The sequence below is a fragment of the Hyperolius riggenbachi genome, chromosome 1, assembly GCF_040937935.1.
Source record: "Hyperolius riggenbachi isolate aHypRig1 chromosome 1, aHypRig1.pri, whole genome shotgun sequence".
Taxonomy (NCBI): domain Eukaryota; kingdom Metazoa; phylum Chordata; class Amphibia; order Anura; family Hyperoliidae; genus Hyperolius; species Hyperolius riggenbachi.
Window position 1 is genome coordinate 463,211,491 of NC_090646.1, and position 12,639 is coordinate 463,224,129.

Sequence of the window (12,639 nt, forward strand, 5' to 3'; positions counted from 1 at the left end):
GAGCACCTCTCATGGGCATACCTTTAAGCAGACAACTTCCAACAAAGTCATGCTATGACCCCTCTGGAGGAGCCTCTTGCAATGGCCATGCATGTCACTTCCTCTTCCTGCTTCATTTAGTGATGCACTTCTCTTAAAGAGAAGACAGGGGTGACTCGGAAGTTATAACATAGCCAAGATGGCAGCCGCGATATTTAAATTGAAATTGAACGAAAACTATTTGGTGTAGAATGGTGATTCAGGCATCAAATGGAAGAGGAGAGCACAAGCTACAGAATGATATGCATCTCTAAGTACTTTGCAGTACTGGCCGGAGTCATAAAGGCATGCCCATGAGAGGTGCTCGGAGTCCCTTTAAATCTTTAGAACATGAATTAAGTGACCCTTGCACTTATACAAATGAAATGAAAAATTCAGGGTTTAGAAACAATACTTAAAATCAAATGTGTAAACAATGCCTCAAAGCTATAGGGCAGCGTCAATCGGGGAAATAATAATCTCTACCCTTAGGTAAAAATATTAGTATCATAGTATATGAGCATAAATATATATCCTTATCATGCACATGCCAACATGGCTGAATATCAAACATGAAAACAAAATGAGAATTGGCTCTTGGGTGCATGAAAAAGATAGAAAACTTTAATCATATAAATCACATATATCAAACACATATCATAAATACAAATATCCCATAAAAACCCAAAATAACCCAATGGAAGTACTCCTCACAGAACACTCCAACACCATAGGGGCTGCAGTCCCCTATGTGGAAACCAGAACCTGCACCGTGAATGGAAAAGAAGATGATGGATGTGGTACCACTATTATTGATGAAGTGGAAGGGCCATACAGTTCAACCCAAACATGTAGTGGGCGATGGAAAGCATACGGGTGCGATCAAAGCACATTAAAGATTCTCCTGGAGAGTACCACATCCATCATCTTCTTTGCCATTCACGGTGCAGGTTCTGGTTTCCACATAGGGGACTGCAGCCCCTATGGTGTTGGAGTGTTCTGTGAGGAGTAATTCCATTGGGTTATTTTGGGTTTTTATGGGATATTTGTATTTATGATATGTGTTTGATATATGTGATTTATATGATTAAAGTTTTCTATCTTTTTCATGCACCCAAGAGCCAATTCTCATTTTGTTTTCATGTTTAATACTTAAAATCAGTATATAATATAAGTTTAAGTATTAGTTTATGATGTCTACTATGATGCCTGTTGAGTAATTCACAGGCCCTCAATTTAATTTCTGTCAATTGAAACAGTCTTTTGTGATGTTTTCGGGGTGGCACTTCATAAAACATTGCTATTTAGACAGGCTGCTCAATTTTCTGTTGTTTTCTGGAGTGGGTGGGGTAAGGATAAACAGGAAGTGCCCCACTGAGGAAAGTACCAAAGAAATACCCACAGAGCTAAAGTAAACACTGAGATTCGTTCATGCTGGATCCACATTATCCCTGCGCGTTGTCTGTATCTCCATTTGTTCCCCCCAGTTCCTGTAATCACTCCTTGAAAAGTATAATTTTTGGTTAAAGTCAAATTCTCAGATGGGAAGAGGCAGACTTTAGGGAATGTTCCTTTCTATCGCCCTCCCATTCACTTCCCCACTCTTAAGGGGAGGGAATGGGAGGGTGGATAGGAGGGAACATAGCCATAAGCCTGTCTCTTCCTGTCTGAAAGTTTGACTTTAGCCAAAATTCACAATTTTCAAGGAGTGATTATGAGGGGGGAATGAAGAGAGTTTTGGAGGATGCACAAAGGTACGTGGATCTAGCATGAACATACTTCTATGCTTAACGTAGGTAGCCTTGCTTGGGGTAAGTATCCTTCAAGGTCATTAACAGTTGTGCCTAGAGAGGAGTGTCAAGTTGTTTGTCATTATGATATGAAAGTTCTTGTCCAGGCCAGATAGATTGAACAACACTGTAAGGCAAATAAACTGAAATATAAAATGGGTATAGTCTGCAAAGGTCACTGTAATAACTGTGGTATGCGTTACCATGAAGTCAACACAAATACAGCAAGTAAAACCTTTGAGGTGACCACGTACTTGTCATACCTATGGAGTTAGAAGAGGATATGACAGACATTTCTTATGGACTTCATCTAGGCACATGAATTTACAGTAAGCATTTGATTGTTGGGGATATTAACATAAAGTCTGGTCTCTACATACTGAAAAATTTACAAGATAACCACAAAAGAACAAAGAATGCATACACATAGCTCCCAACTGTCCCTCTTTTGGAGGGGCAGTCCCTCTTTGGGAGCCCTCTCCCTCTGTCCCTCTTTCCTCCTCATGTGTCCCTCTTTCAGGACTATATCCCTCTTTATATGTGAATATTTATATTTATCTACTAAAAAATGTGTTTGATTGACTCTAAACTTTATTCCCATCCTTTAAATTGATATATTACTAATTTTAAAATGTTAATATGAAGGAAAATGAACCAGGATAGAAAGAACCAGTGTGGTTTGAAAAAAAAAACAACAACATTTGTCTTATGAAATCTTTATGGTATGTGTGTCTAGGGGTGTAACGGGGGCGTGACCAGGGGTGTGGCTTAAGTGTCCCTCTTTCTCATCTCAAAAAGTTGGAATGTATGCATACATACCCCAACATGATGCAAGGCAAAAAAAAATAATTTCTCAGCATAGTTACTTACCCCAAGTTGCTACCGCATTGTCCACCCCAGATGGATTCCCATGAATAACTTTTTCCCCTTGGAAGGCCCAAGAGTTAATGAGGTTTAGTTCAGTCTCTGTCCACCTATGGAAGAAAATTTAGTATTTAAGATATGTCGGTATTTATTTACAGTAATTAAAACCTGTTTAGAAAATATATACCGAGTGACCAAATTATTAGAAACACACACACACACTAAATTTGACAGAGCTGTAGATGATGTATGTTGGGGTCAATAGCAAAGAGTAGTGTATAAGAACTGTTGATTAATAAAGTTAATCCAAGCATGGGTAAGACAAAAGATTTACCATATATACTTGGCTATAAGTTGAGAAGTGTAGGGGTCACCTTATACATAAGCCAGTCCTAGATTTCGCAACTTATAGCCGGGATCAAGGGGCACCTCTCTCTCCCCCTTGCCGCAGTGGCCAAGATGGTTTGCAGCCTGCAGCCCTCTCTAACGACTGGATCACGCCCACGATGCCACCCAACCAATTGCACCCCAGGCTTGGCTAATCCACCAAGAGAATTACGCCCACACTTTTTAACCAATAGCGCCACAGCATTTCAGATCACCTAGGTGACTCAGCTGATGACGCAGAGGGGTGCTTCCTCTCACCCTCCCAATGTGTGGACAGCCTTGGCTGGTCAGCAGGACTACCTGTTCGGTGCATTATGATTGGTGGATTGAGAAACGGCACCCAAACAGAAGGCAACCAGCTTTCCCCCTGCAGTTCTCCCCTCCTTTGACACTACGAAACATAAAGCTTTCATCATGATTGATGGTCCCGGTGACCAGTAACAATGTTTGGCACATTTTTTAACAGGGCTGTGGAGTCAGTACAAAAATCCACAGACTCCTCAGTTTAGGATTCCACCGACTGACTCCGACCACTCTAATTTGCATATTACAATCTTGTTGATTGAAAGTATGTAACATGAAATTTATCTCTTAACTGGCAACAATTAGAAATTTTAAAAGACAACTGAAGTGAGAAGGATATGTAGATTGCGATATTTATTCCCTTAAGTCATAGACTAAAACTAGTCCTTGGTAAGAGTACTTGTAGAAGGTACAGACAGGAACAAAGAACATCAATCAGGCCCTAGGCAATGTAACTGTGGGTACATGTAGTGATGAACAGGTACTCTGCAGGGCAATGAGGGGATTCTTCCTCTATTACACATTCTTCATGCACAATCTGAACATGGATCAGGCCCTAGGCAATGTGACTGTGGGTACATATAAGAGTAATGTGCAGGTACTCTGCAGGAGAATGAGGCTATTCTTCCTCTATTACACATGCTTCATGTACAATCTGAACCAGGTTTATGGGTGATAGACAATGTGCACAACATTCTCAGTGGATTCCCTGCAGCTCTGTGGGGAGTGCATATGTAGAGTATAGTACTACTGTGTAACAAAGTAAACCTGAGACAGATGAAATTAAGGTTTTATACATACCTGGGGCTTCCTCCAGCACCTTCAGGCTAATCAGTCCCTCTCTGTCCTCCTCCGCCACTTGGATCTTCTGCTATGGGCCCAGGTACTTGAGCCAGTCGGGCATAGTGCGCATGCACACACGCTGCCGCTGGGAGTGTACTACACCTGCGCAGAACTATTGCGCAGATGCAGAACTCTCCTGGCTGTGGAAGCGGCACACGGCCAGACTGCGCTGACTGGCTGAATTACCGGAACTCATAGCATAAGATCCAGGTGGCGGAGGAGGACAGCGAGGGACTGATTAGCCTGAAGGGGGCTGGGGGAAGCCCCAGGTATGTATAAAGCTTTTCTTTTTATCCGTCTCAGGTATCCTTTAATTTGTAGTCACCAAACCAAATTTTAACAACATATGAAATTGGAGAGAAAAAAATATACTTACCTGGGTCTTCCTCTAGCTCCCTCCAGGCTGAACACTCCCTTACCGTCTGGATCCTCGCTGAAAGTCCTCTGGTCCGGGGCGTACTGTGCATGCGTGGCCCAGCCGCCCCCGTCGCTGGTAGCATTCTGCACCTGCGCAGTGCTACTGCGCAGATGCAAAATGCTCCTGACCACGGGAGCACGACAAATGAGCACACGTGGCTGGACTGTGCCTGCGATGACTGAAGGACTTTCTGGGGCGAATCGTTGAAGATCCAGATGGCGCAGGAGGATGGCAAGGGAGCGATCAGCCTGGAGGTGGTTGGAGGAAGCCCCAGGTTTGTGTAATTTTGTTAAATCCCCTCATCTCAGGTACACTTAAAAAAAATCCAGCTTAAGAGGGTCAAATATTGGGGATGACTTATACACAAGGTCAACTTATATCCGAGTATATACAGTAAATGACTTTGAATGAGGCCTGATCATGGGTACAAGAGAGTCTTAAGTATTTTGGAAATTGCTAATATACTCGACTTTTCTGGTGCAACAGTGTCTCAGTTGTTGAAAGAATGGAAAATGGCAGCTGTACTTATTTCAAGCACGAAGTGCAACTATAGAGGTAACGTGACCAGCACAAATCATCTATGGCAACTGAAGGGCAACAACACAAAAGACTGCACCTCAGTACAATGAAGGGACACTAAAATGCATATCTGAACTCACAATACAATGCACCTTGTCACACCTTGTCATAGATCACAGGAGGCCATGGAGGGTCATGATAAAGCAGGGAAGCATGCCTGCTGTGTGCCCAGAAGCATTGCAATTGGACACATGATGGTTGTTGGCTCAGCATGTTTTTGGTTTCTTCTCCACAAAACTTATAGCAGGATCAGAATGTGTGTAAGCAGCACGAATCCATGAACCTGTCTTGTCAAACCTACAAATGTGTGGCAATGAAATAATAGTCTAGGTGATGTTCACTGCAGACACATTTGGTACCCTCATAGACCTGAAGACCTCTCTTAATGCCCACTAAAGTTAATTTCTTTATTCGTCCATTTTCAAGCTGCATATATTTGCATACAAAAGTTGCATAACTTGGATTCATTATCATCCAACTGACTATCCCAAATCCTTGCCTAGAAGACTTACAGTTGTGATTAAGATGGAGAAGCTACTCATTATTAATGCAATATCTGTTTAATATATATTATATATACACTAGTAGACAAAATACAATTGTACCTAAGGAGCTTCCATACTAAGGAGCCACACTGAACTGTTACAGGCAGTACATTAAATAGAAAACTAAAAACATTCATTATTGACACACAGAACTCAGTTTCTTATTACAAATGACATCAATTTACTTTTATAAATATGAAACTGCTAGGCTATTTTCTTTTAATGTTAATGCCACAAAATATGACATTTAAGTTAGTGTCATGTAAAAAGGTAACAAATTATAAACAAAGCATACTCTATACCTGATATTTTCTATGCCCTCTGGTGTTGGATGAGAAATTCTTCCTGAGACCATCAGCAAAGCAGTGGCCAAGCACACAGAATAAGCAGCACTGGATCCAAGCCCAGCTCCTGTTGGAAGATGGGACCAAACCACAATATTCAACCCAGGGAGCTCTCTAAGACAAAAAACAGAAGAGGATTTATTGGTCATTTTCAGCTTTGACATAAAAAAACAGACCTTACCTACAGACATCTGGGCAGTGGCTGCTTATACAAAAGAAGTGCATACAGTAATTATACTCTGTGTAGTGTAAATATTTCTACATTTTTAGTCAGACTGGGGAAACATATACCAACCTGTTCAAATGATGGACCCTTGAGGATCATAGGGATTTTGTTGTGGTCTGTGTCACTGATGTTTTCTCTATGTCAGCATTCAAAATGCCAAAGAGCAGGTACCGGTAAGTATAATTTCAAAAAAATGTGAAATGTAACCCTTTCCGATCCTATGTCAGACTATGTCCGCTGCTGGTAGGGGGTGCTGTTGCTGGATAAAATTGGCAGTGTCAGCCCCTCTAAATCAAAATGACCCCAATGGCAATTGGAATGAGCAAATGTCATCCAGAATGTGCTTTTGAAAATGAAAAAAAAAAACATGAGAATCCCCACAGAGGAGATACACTAGTCTAGTCCAAAACAGCTACCTGATAACAAATCCTATTTATCCCTGTAGCAGTTTACAACCAAAAAAGTACAGTAGGTACTTGTGGCAGTTCACAAGAGAAAAATAGGCACTATTGGTTTATACAGCTATGTACAGGTCTCCTGAATTGCAGCAGCAGTTCACAGTAGACAACAGATTATCAGTACTTTATTTTTAACTTAAAGGTGCTGGAGATGTTCCATGAAAAGTGACAAAAGTCTCAGTGTACATTTATAAAAATATTTTCTATTTATACTAGAAGACAGAACATCATTAATTCTGCAACACACCATGGAAGCAAAGTGTCAAATAAAAACAATGCTTGATCATTTAAATCTATTAAAACTTCCCCAATGTTATTGCTCAGCTGAAAATGGCTGGCGAGGCTGTGGTGTAATTATTCCTTGTGCTTTTAACAATTTTATAATTACCGTATAAATAAAATTAGACACTGATGTGCCTGAGATTACCTTAATGCAGCAAATAAAATGCAATGGTTATGCACACGTTTTATAAAATTTTGAAACAGATGCATACACACATGCATACACTCATTACGACATAGAGCTGTGGGAGGGGCAGCCCAAAAAGATTGCAAAAATGTGCAAAATACACTAAGAAAATATGCTTAGAATTGGTTAAAAATTCAAGAGAAATAAAAATGTCTAAAAAGTCTACATGCACTCTATTAGTGCATACAAGTTGCGATAAAAAAGTGTCTCTAGTCCTGCAGGGCTTAATTAGACCAAATAATTGACAGTACTGTACTGTATTGCAAGCTCATGCAACCATCATAAAAGTTAGCTGGAAATACTGTGTATCTGCAAGCTGTTCAGAGTGCAGGCAATCCTAAGCTAATAAATGCAGCATGCATAAGAAATCGCTGTGGGGTCGGCGACTGTGTAGTATATTTTTTTACTTACTGATACACCATAAAATTCAGTCCTTCGTATTCAGGCGGTAAGGTTCACAGCAGGGTGTAAAGCACTCAGGGTGTTTCAACATTTTGAAGAACATGTGTGCATTGACCATTGCATTTTTTCTTTATTAAATTACCTTTTTCATTTTATAAATCTTGTACTATTTATTAATTTTGCAATATATCAATTGTGTATTCATTGAATATTGATCTGAGGTGCAGAGGCGTATCTAGAGGGGTACAGGCATAGCTCATGCCATGGGCGCCACAGCACCATGGGCGCCATGGCTGTCCCTTCCTCCCTTTGCCCCCTCCTCTCTCGTGCTCCACTACCATACTGAGGGATGCCGCTTGTTACTTATAGTTGGGGGGCTAACTCTAGCAACCTTTACTATACTTACATGCGGGGGGAGACTCGTCTAAATATCTATGCTGGTAGGGGCCACCTCTTGCTACCTATACTGGGGTGGACACAACTCTGGATATCCATACTGAAGGAAGACCTCCAGTATGGATATGGGGCGCAATTTCAGTGTTTTCCATAGGCGCTATATTACCCAGATACGCCACTGCTGAGGTGGTCTGATTACACTAAGCACTTGTTTGACAGTTTAAATTTTTTTTTTTATACTTATCACAATACTCCTACAGTCTAATGGTTCCAATACATGATACAATTTGTTAATTTTTTTTGATTAGATATTTTTGTTTGATTATGTCGTTAGATCAAATATAAAGATTTTTCCAATATGTCCAATCAGATTTTTATTGAAAAAAAGAGATAATCGTTCGTTTTTCTTGATTGGCAAAAAAAGATTATTTTTGAGTTTGATTCGATTTGATCGTTTTGGTCAAATAAACTGGAAAATCAAATGCTTTTATTGTACCGTGTACGGGCTCCATAAATCAAAGTCCAAAATTATATTTGGAGACACATATAGTAGCCAAACACGGCTCTGTATATGCAAGCACTGTGACAAAATCAAGTACTTTGTGTGAAAACTGAACGAAGAGAACTAAATATATGCATCTTGAGAAGCCCTTATTACTATATATTAGGTTTTCCCAACATATTTAGGCACATGAATAGGCATGATAGGCAAGCCCTGTTTTGATAAAATGAAAACACTCCTTAAAGGACTACTGTAGGGAGGTAGGGGGAAAAATAGAGTTGAACTTATCCAGGGCTTCTAACGGTCCCCCGCAGATGTCCTGTGCCCCCGCAGCCACCGATGCTCCAGTTCCCGCCTCCGGTTCACTTCTGAAATTTCCGACTTTAAAGGACAGTAGTCCCTTAAAATAAGGTTGTTGTTTTTTTGTGCCCATAGACTTCTATGCAGTTGGTGAAATTGTGTTTTTGCATGCATGCTCCAAACAAAATGGGGCAAGCCCTTTGCTGCACATTAGCCAAGCAGAAAACTTGCCAAGAAGGGGAGAAGTCACAAAAGGTGCCATATGAGTCATAATGGGAAAGATTAAAAAAAAATACTTACCTCAGTAGATAATTCAGAGGCTTCACGTATCATCCTTAAAGGGGCACTATGGCAGAAAATTGTAAAATTTAAAATATGTGCAAACATATACAAATAAGTAGTATGTTTTTTTCCAGAGTAAAATGAGCCATAAATTACTTTTCTCCTATGTTGCTGTCACTTACAGTAGGTAGTAGAAATCTGACAGAAGTGACAGGTTTTGGACTAGTCCATCTCTTTATAGGGGATTCTAAGGAATGTATTTATTTTCAAAAGCACTTAGTGAATGGCAGTTGCTCTGTCCAACTGCCAAAAAAATGTGTAGCGAGCAGGGAAGCTGGCCAGCATCATTGTTTAAATTCTTTTTTAGGGAATATCTTTATAAAGAATAAAAGCCTTGCTGAGAGTCCCATATGAAGAGATGGATTAGTCCAAAACCTGTCACTTCTGTCAGATTTCTACTACATAGTGTAAGTGACAGCAACATAGGAGAAAAGTAATTTATGGCTCATTTTACTCTGGAAAAAAATTTACTTGTTTGTCTATGTTTGCAAATATTTTAAATTTTACATTTTTTCGCCATAGTGCCTCTTTAAGCTCTAGATTTCCATACAGTGTCCCTCTGAACATATCTGACAGGGGTTTGTCGAATTTGCTCTTGTGGCTGCACTTCCCTTCGCGCTTGTGCAGTAGCATGAAGTTGCTCGCGCACATCTTTTTCCTCAGTGCACAAACGACTTCATGCTACTGCACAGGAGTAATCCGTACTCGTCCCAGTAGGGTTGAGAAGGACTTGGGGCTTCACACTACATAGGTAAATATCTATTTTACTTTACTTTTGTTTCCAGTAATGGATAGGGGTGTGCCGGGGGAAGGGGGGGTTTGCATTGAATTTTGCATTTTTGCCTGACTCAAAATTTCTGTGAAAATGCAATGGATGATTTGCAAGATACACAATTGTTGTAAAAATGGGAGCTTTCTTCAAAACGTGTTTTCTTTTCTCATGGCCACTTCCATGCATTTGAAAAAAAAAAAATGTTTTCGTTTGCATGCCCAATGTTCACGCATATACTCATCAGAGACTTATCATTTTGAAATGAGTCTATGTCATCTACATTTACAGTCTACAGGCCCAGATTTACATCACAGGAGCCTATAGGCACAGATGTCCTGGCACCTTAGACTTCACTCTCCATGAACCTACAAACCCCCACCGCAAGTGTACTGGCTGGCCCAGCTGTCGCTTCCCCCTTAGTTTCCTTGCCCGTCATAGGTAGCTACAGGTGCCCCTTAGCCAGAGCTAATAATATGAACTAACTAGAGGTGTCCCCAAGTATTAGGTAGCGTGAGGTGCCCCCGACTAAAGGGAGATCCCATCAGTGGAATGAAGAGACCCGGGTGAGTAACCTCTTATTTACATTCTGCTTGGGGCTATGCATAGGTTAGGCAGGAGGGAGGCACTTGGGGAGGGGAGTGAGCCGCCTTTCCATCATCAGGCGCTTGTAGGCACTTGCCTACAGTGCCTAATAGTACATCCGGCCCTGGCAGTCTATCTACCCTACTTACCGGCCATAGATGGAAAGATAAAGGTACAGGAAGGCCAGAACAGCAAGACTCTCAGTGTCTCTGGATTCTTCAGGAAAACCTGCAAATTCCTTCAGCAAGTCCAGCTGCTCTGAACTAGGACTTACAGGCTCATGTCCAAGATTGACTACAGAGAGAAAATATACAGGAAAACAGCTATAATTCACAGTCGTGTACAATCAAACAGCAGTAATCTGTGCTCAAGAGCGGAGAGTTCACAAGCTGCTGAAGTAAAAGTCCTCAGATGAGATTTGTCAGAATATTTGAACACAACTTTAGTGCTAGTATGCAGGTACCGCCACCAAACACCCGTCAGTGTACTAAGACCCAAGCTATAAGGTCTGACGATTAGGCCTTGTAATTTTGGTCTTAATACACTTGATAAACCTACAATTTGATGGGTGTTTGGTGGAGGTACCTGCATACTAGCGCTAAAGTTGTGTACAAGGTTGTGTACAATCACAGCATATTCATGTTGTATTATTCATACAGTAGGAGCATGTTGCACAGCTCTTTAACAGCTTATACCATAGTTTGAAACAGCTAAAAGTAGGAAAGAGTCTCCCAAACTCGCAGCAAATAGGGGTTATTCAAAAAACATGCATCTTATGTTTTTCCTGAATAGGCGGTCACGAACACACTAACCTTCATATTTTCAGGGCCTTGACTAAAATACTGCACATAGCATAGCACTGTGCTTGTTGATTTCTTGCCCCATGCTCAGACCTGTATGAATCATTTCTACACTGATAAGCTACAGTGTGCCCCCTCCAGAATGCTATATCCAAAGGTAGATTAGTCTACTACCCCGATTCTGTGTTTTTCAACATAAATAACACATGAACACCGTTATGAAAGACAAGCTTTACTAAAACTTCCCAGAGTAGGAAACATTCTCTCCTGTAGCATTTCACATATACACATTTATTGGTAGTACATCAAATTGAGTATAATGATTTACACACACTGATAATGCTATCAACTAAAAATAGTCTCCCAGTTAATTAATTTACGATTATGCACTAAAGCAGCCCATACACTCAGCCGATTTTCTGGCCGACCGATCGATCCCGATCGATCGATCGATTGCAAATCGGTTGGCCAATCGACCGATCAACGGCCGATTTCGATCGATTTCGATGGATTTCCATCGAACTTGCAGGGTGGAAAATTTAGGTCGATCTGATGAGATTGCTTATCAGTTTGCATTGGCCTTAATGGAAATCTGATGGCAAAAAAATGCCATCAGATCGAATTTCAATAGATTTCAAACTGAAATCTATTGGAATTCTATCCTAGTAAAAAATGTTCTACAAAACGCATCAGATAGATCATCAGATGCATTTCTTATCTATCTGCTGCCAATCTGACGAGTGTATGGGCACCTTAAGACTGCAAATGTGTTGTAATGAATTGAATGTGACCAGCAGGAATACTCCTGAAAACTATCACATGTATCCTCTGGTATTTGCAAGGGTATGCAGACCATGTTATGATTGGTGGATCTCTGGTCTGTAGTGTATCAGTGGAATGAACTACTGAGATAAAACATTTTGGTAAGTAGTTCTAATTCTGCTATAAAGTGGGGGGGAACAGTTTTTTTTTCTGTCTGGCAAGATTATGACTCTAACTATCAGTCACCAGTTCTTGAACTTTGCTCTTGTAAAAAGCAACATTTCTGCTCCTGAGGCCCAGGTCCCATTAGCAATTGCAATTCATAAATTTGTTCACATTTTACCAAGTAATTCTCCAACCTATTTTGATGTAATGGAAAACTCTGCAGCATTTGTTTAAAGGGATACTGTAGGGGGGTCGGGGGAAAATGAGCTGAACTTACCCGGGGCTTCTAACGGTCCCCCGCAGACATCCTGTGTTGGCGCAGCCACTCCCCAATGCTCCGGCCCCGCCTCCGGTTCACTTCTGGAATTTCTG

At 40.8% G+C, this 12,639-nt stretch overlaps 1 protein-coding gene across 3 annotated transcripts in view; it reads right to left on the bottom strand.

Moving 5' to 3' along the window:
- MVK (mevalonate kinase) overlaps nucleotides 1-12,639 on the bottom strand; it is a 46,014-nt gene that overhangs the window by 21,405 nt on the left and 11,970 nt on the right. For all 3 annotated transcript variants that reach the window (XM_068239320.1, XM_068239311.1, XM_068239330.1), the window contains exons 4-6: nucleotides 10,690-10,834; nucleotides 6,050-6,205; nucleotides 2,679-2,782 (exon numbers count right to left, since the gene is read on the bottom strand). In XM_068239320.1, coding sequence (XP_068095421.1) covers nucleotides 2,679-2,782; nucleotides 6,050-6,205; nucleotides 10,690-10,834 — 405 coding nt within the window. The remainder of the gene's footprint in view (nucleotides 1-2,678; nucleotides 2,783-6,049; nucleotides 6,206-10,689; nucleotides 10,835-12,639) is intronic.